General features: G+C 35.7%; 1 protein-coding gene across 1 annotated transcript; it reads left to right on the top strand.

Annotated features, from left to right (window-relative positions):
• Positions 1 to 9,293: 9,293 nt before the first annotated feature.
• Positions 9,294 to 10,091, top strand: LOC121807942 (heavy metal-associated isoprenylated plant protein 28-like). The gene is made up of 3 exons (XM_042208277.1): positions 9,294 to 9,376; positions 9,535 to 9,610; positions 9,724 to 10,091. Exons 1-3 carry the CDS (start codon positions 9,371 to 9,373, stop codon positions 10,089 to 10,091), a joined length of 450 nt encoding a protein of 149 aa, XP_042064211.1. The 5' UTR covers positions 9,294 to 9,370.
• Positions 10,092 to 13,048: the final 2,957 nt, after the last annotated feature.

Here is a 13,048-nt window from a genome sequence, read left to right as displayed (position 1 = left end):
TCATTGGTTTGCAGTTGTTTGCACTAAATGGCACACACAAAAACTATTTGAATTTTTTATTCTCTTTTATAGTTTCAATTATTAATATGGACATTGGACAGTCCTACTGAACTGATAATCTATCGACTATCAATACATAGTAAATGCGTCTTAATAGATGAAACTTAGAACATTACTGCAAATTCAAATCAAACTTTTAAACTATCTTAATTGAATTTGAAACTCTATTTGCACAACACTTGCACTGATTTGTTTTGAATATTGTGGTGTACTTCTCCGTCCATTAAAAATAGACAACATTTGAAACGACACAGTTTTAATGTATAATTGAGTGAAATAGAAAAAAATGATTAGAGTGTTGTTAGTGGAGAATGTGACCCATCTTATTAGAGAGAAAAGAGTTTTCTATTTTTCAGGTACATCAGAAAAATGATAAATGTGGTCCATTTTAAGGGCCGGGGGGAGTATATAGAAACGAGGGTACTGTGCATCTAGAAATCCTCTTCTAATTTTGAAAACAAATACTCCGGTCATCTGTCCCATTATATGCGAAACATTTCATTTGGGTATAAGATTTTAGGTACTGATGTTTAATGGTTAAATAAAGAGAGAATAAAGTAGGAGTAAGAAAAAAATAAACAGAAAAAGTAGGAGAGAGAATAAAGTAACATAGAGATAGAGTGTTGCTTTTTTTCACTAAAGAAATGTCTCACTTATAGTGGGACGGGACGGCCCAAAAAGAAATACGCTTCACTTATGATGAGACGAATGGAGTACAAGTTTTCTTTTGGTCAAAAAGCAAGAGAACAACACCAGGGACGGAGCCACCTTATAAGAAGGTGGGGCAAATGCCCCTCCTCAAATATGTTTACATGTACTAATTTATGGTCCAATTTTGTAAAATTATTAAAATTTTCTTGTATTTGCCCCTTCTCAAATTCTAAAATTTTCATCACATATAACTTTGCCCCCTTTCATTTATAATCCTGGCTCCGTCCCTGAACAACACTACCAGCCTAAACGGGCGTAGCCGAGGCTGAGAATTTCCCCACTCGTCCTGTAGAAGAATGCTGATTGGACCTCAAGGAAGAGAGTCGAAAATATGCACTTCTATCGGCATCCCAGTCGACCAATTTGCAAGAAAATTGACATTGAAACCGATCTCTCTATGGATGTGCTCATTGTAGATCCATGAATGAACATGTGGTTCGCTAAGTTGTAATTGCGTTCCAATTTGTCCAAGTTGAGCATATAAATCAGAGTTAAGTTATCGCTTTCAACATCTAATGCACATAGATGAAACTAGCGTATGCCAAACCGCCGCTCCAATGGGGGCTTGACCGACACTGGACTAGGCAATAGAGATCACATGACATTGCACGGCCTTCAAACACAGAGGTAGGGTAGTAAAACCTTAGTCAAGGAACACGACCGTAAAACGAGCTGCCTTTCCTATTAATTGTTGTCAAGAATGTAAAATTATGTTCATCTTATACTTGTCCCATAATATGAAGTAAAAGCCAATATTAAAGTTGTTTCATAGATCAGCTACTAAGTGAAAACAAAATTTAAGCATGATATCCTTCTTATGAATAATCAAATTACTTACACTTGGACCACTACCATTCATCGTAGCACAGTCAAATTCACTAGATGCACTTCATAATCAAGTTCACTAGATGTTGGGGCATCCAAAAATCAACAAAGAATATTATATAAACTTCCATTTAACAACGTCATAGGCTTTCTAAAGTTCAACTTTTACTCTCATGGAGTCTTACTTACTCGATATATGGTGATATAACATATTCCATAGTGATATAGTCATTTTGTCATTTTGGTACGTTCCATATTAATAGAGTTATTTTCCTTTTTAGTAAAAGTCAACACATTTCTCCACACCTACTTTACTATCTCTTAGTTTATTCTCTCTTCATCTCTCTACATTTTTCATTTTTCACTTTATTCTCCTTTTACTTAACTCACCTAACACAATTTTCTTAATCTTCGTGCCGAAAAAAAATGTCTCTATTACTATGGAACGGAGGGAGTACATGTTGTTTGTTATGCGTCTACATATGACGAAACTTACTCGATATGGTGGTACGACATATGCTCGTCGTCTCATAAAAATAGAAAATTTGGAAATGATACATGCTTTAATGCGAAACCGATAAAATAAGAGAGATAAAAAAAGTGATTGAAATATTATTATTAGAGAATGTGATCCAAAATTGGACTATTTTCTTAGAACGAGGAACGTGCTTCATTATGTTAGTGAGTCATCATAGATGGACTCTACACTCTCTTCATTAGGAATGAGTTAATTAAGCGCAAGGCATTAGTTAATTAGGTTAATAAAATATTAATTAGTATAATTAAGCTTTAATTAGAGTATATTGTGATAATTAAGATGTTTAAAATAGTTACCTGCAAAATATTTTGATTAAGAAATAGGAGTACTAGATATCTGTAAAATATTTTGATTATATCTAAATTATAGATTAACATATCCATTTTAGTTGGCTATCCAATTACGAACCTTACACAGAATTTTCAGATTTTCACAACAAAACGTCGAAACCTATTCGAACCTCAGTTGAAATTCCAGATTTACTGGGAAAATGAACTCTCTTCAGTCTTCATGGATTATCGCCAGATACGAAATAAACTCCCCTTGTTTTCCTTTTGTAATTCTGATTGAGCTGTTTCTTTCATTTGTTTCATCAAGATTTAACTTTACTCTTCTCTGTCTTGCAGGTTTGTTTAACACAATCAAATCCGGTAAAGGAAAACGAAAATGTTGAATATCACATTATTACTCGAGTGCCAAAATCAGCGCAGAGAGTTTGGTATTATCCATTTTATTAATTCATTCTTTTGATTATGGCAATTTGTATTTTATCTTCTGTTTCTTGTGTTGTGTGGTTATTTAGTTTTGTTGCAATTAGTTTCAGTTCTGTTTAATTCATTAGTGCTATTTCATTCCTTTTTTTTTTATTTTTTTATTTTTGGAGATTCTAGTAGTGAAATTTGTTCCTGAAAATGACAGTAATTGGGTGGTAAAAGCATAAATGGCAGATTATTTCATTCTTGATTTTCTGTGGTTGTTTTAAGGTAATATTAAAAATCCTTGAATCCAAAATCTATAGTTTCTATTTCAAAATCACTGTGCTTGATGGAAAATAACAGCATATCACATTCCTATCAGAAGAATAGTACTTTACATTAGGGAATCGTGATCTAAGAAATCCAAAATGTGAAGTAAATTTGTTTTTTTTTATCACTCCATCAGTATCCCAAGTGACCATTTACTTTTAATGGTCATTTACAAAATTAAATAACCAGACAAGTTCAAATTTAATCAATTCTTCAAAATAAACACTAGATTGATAGTATCTGTCTACCTATAGTGTGGACATAAGCTACCAAAGTTTGGAACATAGATTGAAATTGTGTGAAATGATCTACCACCTTCCTATTTTGGCTTTTGATTTCCATACATGTAATTCTACCATATCCCGATTCCCATTATGAAGTTTGAAGTGGATCTTTAAAGGCACGCAGTTTTCACAAATAAATGATTCATCTTCCTCGTGATGTAATTATTTGATGCAGGTTATGAAAATTAAATGGATAATACCATTTAGTTATATTAAAGGAGTTGCAGCAAGTTTGATAACTTGATTTGAATAAGGAAAAAAGTTTGTACCAGTTAGACATGAGCTTGGAGGGAGTGATCATCAATTCATTTAGAATCTTATTTGTCTTAAAGTGAAACAATGATGAAACATAGAAGTTGTTGAAAAGCATGGAACTCTCATGCATTTCACAAATCTTGAAACATAATACTACTACATTTGAACTATATATCCATAGATGTGTGATCAAATACTAACTTTTTATAGTAATAATTAATAACTAAATATTAATTTTGTATGTTAAAAATATCAACACAAAGACATAAATTTATCAATCTTATTGTGTTGATAAGCTTATGTCTTTGTGTTGATATTTAAATTTACATGTTGTATTGATATAATTATATCTTTGTGTTGATAATTTTAATACACAAAATTGAAAGTTATTAGTTATTACTGTAAATTAGTTAGCATACTTGGGCTACATTTAGGACACAAACATGTCTAAGCATAGTTTTGTGGAGAAATGGTGACTACCGGGTTATGTGTAGTTTGTAAAGTTTTAGTTTGTAAAGTTTCACATGCATGATGCATCAACTTTGGGGTATTGAGGATATTAGGAAAGTCCAACTCGAATTGGACTGCGCGAATATGTTAGGGAAGAAAACCATAGGTCGAATGAGGTAGATACTACATAACGTGTACAAGATTTCTAATTTTAAGAAGAGAGAGGCATAGTAAATTTTATGAAAAAAGGACAAGTGGAATAGTGTGAGCCCTGTGTCACCAGAGGAGACTATTTTATAAAATGCATGTTATCTTTGGTAGTTATTGTGTATTCTAAGTGAAATCTAATTATTGTCAGAGAATAGTCACATTTGTAATGTTGACTTTCATGGTAGAAGATACAATCTTTTTTAAAGCCTTCCTTTTTTTTATCAAACAACTAGTTATTATTTATCCCACATCGAACTCTTACCCGAAATACTTATTTTTTCTCACCTATGTATAGTATTTATCCCTCATCGAACTCTTACCCGAAATACTTATTTTTCCTCACCTATAAAATGGTTCTAAGTTTCTTTCTATTTTTTCCATCTTCCATCTATATTTCTTATTAAAGGGTGTTTTTGGTGAAGTATTCGATCGTAGATGGCGTCGCGTGGGGCTTCACAAATTGTTTAGAGACGGTCATTACCAAATGTAGTGTACTCATTCCTTCTATTTTATCTTTGCTTTCCATCATTTTTAGTAATTTAGTGCGCTCTTTTTTTTTGCTTCGTTTCTTTTATAATTTACACTAATCTTTTTGTTTAATTCGTTTTTTCAATATTATCGAATTGTATTAACTTTTTCTGTTCTATAAAATCTGAATGTGTTTACTGTGATGGATAAATTATGAGTGATTAGTGATTACAACCTTTTTCTAGAAGTAATTTATTGTGTTTTGCAATGTTAATTATCGATATGCACACTATATGGTAGTTATTGAAATGATGTAACAGTAGTAATATACAATGCTTGTAATTTATCATTAGACTAACTTAGTTTGCACTTCTGCACTTAAAAGTGTTCTGAACTCCAATAGCTTGCTTGCATTGTGTGTCGCATATATATATTTTTTTGAAGTAATATTGTGTTCTCCAATGCACGAAGCACACTAACTGGTAATTATAGATAAGATTAAACATAATCATGTAATATTAATAAACAACGCTTGTAATGTAACATTTGACCAACTGGGTTTGCACTATTTTGGTGCACCGAAATAGTGCAAACTCTGCACTAAAAGTGGTATGAACTCATTTAGTGCACTGCACTGCACTGAACTGCACGGAACTAGTGCAAAATAATAATGATATAATAGCATATTTTTGTACTTTGTTGCCTTACATGACAGTGTTTTAAGACATTACTATCTGTGTTGATCTAATTTCACGTGTTTTCAGATTGTTCCCTCGGTCTTTGCCGACTCCATTCATGGAAATGAGCCGCAAGATATGCCCCTGCGCGACTGTAATAACAATCTATGGCACCTCAAAATAGAAAAATTTATTGATGGTTGGCATTTCACAGATGGTTGGGTGAAATTTGTAGAAGATAACATGATTGAAATTGGTGATGTTATATTCTATCAATCCTCTTCTAAGGGCATCCACCGTGGTGCGGATGTCCCGACGGACATCCCAAAAACACCTCCTGCCACGTCATAAGGACTTCTCACTGCGCAGTGGCGGACATCCTCAAGGACATCCCGACGGACTTCCCACATTAATAAAAATTCACAAATTCACCAAATTAAATAATTTATGGAATTAAACAATTTACGGAATTAAAATTTACGGAACAATTACGGAATAAAAATTTCATTAAATTAAAAAAAGAAAGGTACATTTAAAAAAAAATAAAAAAAGTACATTGAAACAAATAAAAATTTCATCCACGACGACCCCTTTGCTGCCATACTTCTTCAATTATATCGTTATGGAGTCGAATATGAGCTTGTTTTTGGCACTTGTCGGAAAATGCATGGACTCGCTCGACCTCATCATGGGGTATACCCATACGTACATTGCCGGTGGCATCGCCGTGGCTTGGACCCGCAGCATTAGCATCATCATTGGCCCAATCCGTCAGTGCTAGACCTTCATCTTCGACAATCATGTTATGCATGATAATACATGCGTACATGATATCGGCGATGCTCTCAGCATACCACAACCGTGATGGACCCTTCACTGCCGCCCATCGACTCTGGAGCACACCAAATGCCCGTTCCACATCCTTGCGCGCTGCCTCCTGACGACTCGCAAAATATACCTTCTTTTCTTCTATTGGGCATCTGATTGTCTTCACAAAGACGGGCCACATAGGGTATATCCCATCAGCCAAATAATAGCCCATGTTGTGCTGGTTGCCGTTGGCGACGAAATTGACGGCCGGACCGACGCCCATGCACTGGTCGTTGAAAAGGGGCGACGACTGGAGGATGTTGATGTCGTTGTTCGACCCGGCTACTCCAAAATAGGCATGCCAAATCCATAGCCGGTAGTCAGCTACCGCTTCAAGGATCATCGTGGGATTCTTGCCCTTGAAACCCGTAGTGTACACCTCTTTCCAGGTAGCGGGGCAGTTCTTCCACTCCTAATGCATACAATCTATGCTGCCTATCATCCCCGGAAACCCGTGCTGAGTCCCGTGCATATCCAGCAGGGCCTGACAATCTTTGGGGGTAGGCTTCCGAAGATACCTATCCCCGAATATCTCCCTAACACACTGACAAAAATACTTAAGGCAATCGCGGGCAGTTGTCTCGCCGATGTGGAGGTACTCATCGAACATGTCGACTGTGCCTACATATGCCAGCTGCTGGATTGCGGCCGTGCACTTCTTAATCGGCGTGTGGCCGGGTTTACCAGCCGCATCCTCCCGCACCCTAAAATATCCGTATCGACGCTCTAAAGCGCCCACGATACCCAGAAAGAGCGGACGATGCATCCTAAAACGTCTCCGGAACATGTTCTCCCCAAATCGTGGCTCCGGAGCCAAGTAATCCTCGTACAACCGACGGTGTGCAGCGAGGTGGTCCCGAGGTACTATAGATCAACGATGGATGGGTCGAGGTACCGCCGGCGCCAAGGCCGCCTGCATCTCCCTCTCCGCTGCCTCCCGCACACGTGCATGAATTCGCCTCATAATGTCATCATACCCCCCACCACTACCACCCGCACCACTACCGCCCGCACCAAAACCACTACCACTACCACTACCAGCCATTCTGGATATATAAAAGAAACGTTAGATACTCGTTTATACAAGTGGTGTGAATGAAATGAAATTCAACGAGTTTTATTTATAGAATTTTTGAAAAAAAATATAAAATAATCGGGACGTCCGCGCGGACGTCCCGGGAACGCCGCGGAACTCCGGTGTCCGCAGGGGACGTCCATATCCGCGTCACCTTTGCACAATGGCGGACGTCCCACGCCGGTCAGACTTCCACCGGGACGGACACCATTGCGGATGCTCTAAAGGTGTGCTCAATTTTAAAGTTATGAGCCCCTCTAGCAGTGAAGATGCCGGAATCGAACATCTCAAAATTAAGACCATGAAATTGAAGATTGTAAAAGTGGAAGTAAAAACTGAGGATGTTGAGGCTGGTGATGACATGGGTGAGAAGCCTCCTGAAAAACGAGACACGGAGATGGTGGCGGATGGTGAGTTCTACTTTGCATTTCCTTACAGTTTCCTATCATGGTGATCATTTAGTTAAGTGACTGGTTGTGCATATGTTGTTTGTGATTGCACTAGCTGGGGAGGTCGGTACTAGCAATTCTGGAAAGAAGAGGAAGAAGCAGGATTACTACGGTACGGGGATTTTCAAAGCTGGGGGTATGCAGCCGCCCTTGAACCCTTACTTCGTGGTGGATGTGAGGGAAAATGAGATGGTAAGTTGATGCGATATGTCAATTTATACGTCGCCTTATACATTTTTTCCTTATGTTTGTGTTTTTGGCTGTCGTGACAGCACTTCCCAATCGATGTGATCAGAGACCACAAGATCCAACTCCCGGAGACTTTGGTGCTCGTGGATCCGAATGGGAGGACGTTTGAGACAAAGCGCAGATCCTGGAAGGATGGTAGAGTGAACTATAATGGAGGGTGGAAAGCCGTCTACCGAACGAACATGTTGAAAACAGGTGACAAGCTCATCTGCGAGTTCATCGGCAATGGCAGCGGTGTAGGGGATATGCACCTCAAGATAAGTTTTTTCATTGCAACATAGGTAGCAAAAGGTAGGAATGGTGAAAGAAAGGACAAAATTTTGTACAGTTTTTTAGTGTTTTTTTTTAATGGAAAGATTAGGACAATGCAGTAAGATTGTGTGTTGTAGTAATATAATTTAGGATAAATAATTTGTTGTGATACAGAAACTCCAATGATTTATCAAATGCTGCATGGAAATGTTGTGCAAGTGCACATCTTAATAATTTTAACTTATTTGAATATTGGTAACAAACTCGCACAAAATCGGTGTTTAAAAAGCATGTGCATACTGTGTGTGTATAGTGTGTGTTTGTGCATGTGCATAATGTGTGTGTTTTATGTGCATATTGTGTATGTATATAATGGTCTAATAATTGTAGAAGAGAAATGGAGAAAACATGATCCGTTTGCATCGCCCTTCACTCCTTCACATACCTCTCTTTGCTTTCCATGCACAATAAGCTTAATATTATTGTTATACGAAAAAAACCTGTGTATCTTAATTATTATTCAAATTTATGATTTCATGTAAGCGTGCAAGGAAATAGAAAAATCTAGTTATTTACACATTTCTATCTACGAATACATAATTTTCTTTTATTATATGGAAAATATTAGAATGGCCAAATTACTCTAATATATGTGTATTGACAGCTTGAGATTTGACTTTCGACGCCATTGTTGTATGCCATTAGTAAATTTACAATTCTGTCATTGAACTTTTTATTTTATTCTGTGTTGACTTATGGTATTTAGTTTAATTTTGCCGATAGCGAAAGAAAAGGAAGAGGTCGGTGTCATACTATTTTTTTATGATTGTTGTGAAACTATATATATACACACACACAAGGGAAATAAATCAAGAAAACAAAGGGAAATAAATCAAGAAAACAGCCTTCAAATTGTGAGTGATTAGTTGTGGCTATTTATTCTCTGCTCAACAAACAAGGAACTTCATCAATATGACGGTAATCCATCTCTCTTCATACACTTTTATGTCTATAGTGAAACTATACACTTTCGAGGGTGAATATAAATGTATGAATAGTGAATTTACTTTTATGGACAATTAAAGTATTCATTGGATTATTATTTGGTGTATAATTAAAATTAATCTTAATTTCAGACAACCGAAATGCGTGTGCGTATGTGTTGCGCCGGATGTGAGAGCAAGATCAAGAAAGCCCTCCATAAGGTCAAAGGTACTTCTATTCTATTTATTTTTTCTAATTTCCTTTTATCTTCAAACCTCTAAAAAATCCAAATCAAATAAAAAAGTAAACCATTGGTGATTAAAATTTGGATGAAAAATTAGGAGTTGAGGAAGTAGACATAGACATGAGCCTACAGAAGGTGACGGCAAGCGGGTGGGCTGATCAAAAGAAAGTCCTAAAAAGCGTTAGGAAGACCGGAAGAAGGGCCGAGTTGTGGCAATTTCCATACAATCCTGAGATGCGTAACCACAATTTCACGGGTCACCACGACCACAACGGAACCAATTACGGTGGCCCTTCGAGCTTCTACGCGTCTCAGACATCAGGGTCTTCCTACAACTACTACAAGCACGGCTACAACAATCACGATCATACTCGGATGCATCATAGTGCAAGCTCCACTATATTTGGAGGTCGAACGGGCGATACATTTAGCGATGAAAATCCTCGTGGATGTTCTATAATGTAGTAACAACACAAATTTGTTACCAATTGCTACTTTTTGTTTTTTTGAAACTCCTACACGGGTTTCTTGATTTTTTATGTAGTACGTAATATTTTTGATGTACTTTGTTGGTTCTAGAACGAAGAAAATGTCCTTTATTCCTATCTCTAGTATCGAAAAATGGATTAAGAGAATATGTAACTGAGAGCAATAATTTTTGATCAAATTTACAAATTTCACATGGACTCTTAAATACGAATGTAAACCAATTTCTCACATTGAATAACAGACAACTCAATTGTTTCATGAATTAAATGCTTAAGCGATATTATTTGAGGTAATTACACCATTCATGCAAAAAGTTGCAATTATTGTGTGCTGATACAAAATGTCTTATTTGGGGTTTCATTGTGATAGCACATTTGTTATCCAACTTGCAAAACCAAGATCCATTTCATTAAGGGTGTATTCAGTTTCACTGATATGAAATTATTAGGTTAACAAACTGTATCAGATTTGAGGATGGGTGGCCCACCAAGTATGAAATAAAAACAATTGTTCAGTTAATAAGAATTATACATGTTTTGGAGAGATGTTTTATGCACTGAATTTCATATTTCCATCCCGTACCCTTTTACTTGGTTGACTGCATGAAGGAATTGATTTTTTGGGGGGCAAAAGGGTCATTTACATGTCCAACTCATGGTCCAACAGTACAACCAACAATTAAAACACACGAATTTTGAATGATATAAATATGGGGAAATAAGACTGCAACAGTGCGGGCCCTTGTACAATATTGGGCCTAACGGAATTGAAACATGTTCACCAAACAGCAGATTTCCCCCATATTTCCAAAGAATTAATCACAATTCTCACTATATCTAAGAAAGTGAACACACCCTAAGAATGATTTAGGTGCAAGTAGAGATGTCAAACGGGCCGGGCCGGGCCGACCCATCTCAGGCCCACCAATGAAATGGAGCGGGCTTGGGCTGGGCTTAGCAGGTCAATCGGGCTCCAATTGGTCTTTTTTACAAACCCAGGCCCGGCCCAGGCCCAACAGCATATCAGTTTTATACTATATAATATTCTTAATTTTTGATATTTATTTTTTGCATACTCCATTATATACTGTCAATATTCTTTTATTTTATTTATTACTAAATGAATTCAATTAATCAATTTAAATCAAAACTTATACTTATAGAGATTAATTCTTAACTATTTTTTCCTTTTAAAAATAGTTCCATAAATATAGTGATTGATTAGGTGTTTGTGTATGTAATATGCATACATATTTATTATGCCTTATTGCATTACGTGTATAGATGCATGAGTAAAAAAATTGCATATCTTTAATTTATTGTTAGATGTATATTATTTTATATTTGTATATTTTAAAGATAATTATAAATTTTATTAATAATATTTTAAAAAAATAATCAATTAAATCAATTACTTAACCTAAATCAGAACTTATAGTACTAACATATTTCCATAACTATAGCAGTATAATGCTTAGTATATCATGATTCCTAATCTCGTGGATATTAATTTGATTTACAATAACATTTGATTTGATTTTCATAATTGTAGATATTAGTCTTTAATTAATTTGCATTATTATAGATAGTAGTTATTAATTGATATTTGTATTAATAATATTTCCATAACTATAGTACTAGTATATTAATACTAGTATATCATGATTCCTAATTTGTGGGAATAGTGAGATTATATAATATTGGAGGGGAAAACTGATTTATGCATGCAAGCGTGTAAATTTTAATGTGTGTAATTAGTCCCATAATTTAGTTCCATAATCGTAGTACTTCATAATTCATATCATAGTTTCAAAATTGATTTGTACATGCAAATACGCAACGCGTGTAGTCTTTCCATTATTTAGTAAACTTGGCCCGGCCCAGTCCACTCACCAGCTGGGTCCATCATATATACCAAAACCCAGGCCCAGCCCGGACAGTTTCAGACATGGGTCTGGGCAGGGCTGGGCCTAAATCTTACCGGGCTTTACCGGGGCCTGGCCGGACCGCCCCACTTGACGCCTCTAAGACCATGTTTATCAGCAACCATTTAACCCAACCCAATCACCCATCTTTTTAATATTTAATTAATTTCTATCTCCTTCACGTCATCTTACACATTATCAATATTCATCCAACCATACAATTTTTTATGGTTTATCAATGACCACCCAACCACTCCATTATATATTTATTTTATACTCCCCCCGTTTCACAAGAATATGCACTCTTTCCTTTTTAGTCCGTCCCACTAGAATATGCACTTTCTAATTTTAAAAACTCTTTTCACTCTAATGATGTGGGACCCATTCTTCACTAACAATACTTTAATTACTTTTTCTCTCTACCTCTCTCTTACTTTCCCAATTTTGCATTAAATCTCGTACCGAACCCAAAGTGCATATTCTTTGGGGACAGAGGGAGTATTATTTTTTAATAATAATAATAATATTCTCATCATCCTCCATAATTAGCAACAAAAGAAACTAAAAAAATATGAAATTCTATCAAACAAGACGGATTATAGGAGGAGAAAAGATGATATTTTTTATGCAAAACTATAGCAAATATGGTCTTTGTTTATAGAGAAAGAAAAATTATGAATTTTGTTATAATTTTTAGAAGTTTTAATATAATATATTAAATATATATAAATTAAAAAAAATATCAATCAATGAGACAATCTATTGGTTGATGAAATAAAATAGAATGGAGACCAGGCGGTTGGTGTTTGGCATGGAAGATGCCTCGGTCAAGGAGAGAGAAGGGCCTCTTGTTTCAATTTTTATTTTTTTTAAAAATTGGAAATGACATTGAGGTCGGTCAAGAAGCACTGATAAACTTGGTCTAAGTGCAAGACTTGTTTACACGCGTAGCACCGTAGCAATTTAGTTAATAGGTTAATTAGATAATAATTAGAATAATTAAGCTTTA

This window comes from Salvia splendens, chromosome 6 (genome assembly GCF_004379255.2).
Source record: "Salvia splendens isolate huo1 chromosome 6, SspV2, whole genome shotgun sequence".
Classification (NCBI taxonomy): domain Eukaryota; kingdom Viridiplantae; phylum Streptophyta; class Magnoliopsida; order Lamiales; family Lamiaceae; genus Salvia; species Salvia splendens.
The sequence above is the reverse complement of the archived record's forward strand: the minus strand, read 5'-3'. Positions and strand labels throughout refer to the sequence as shown.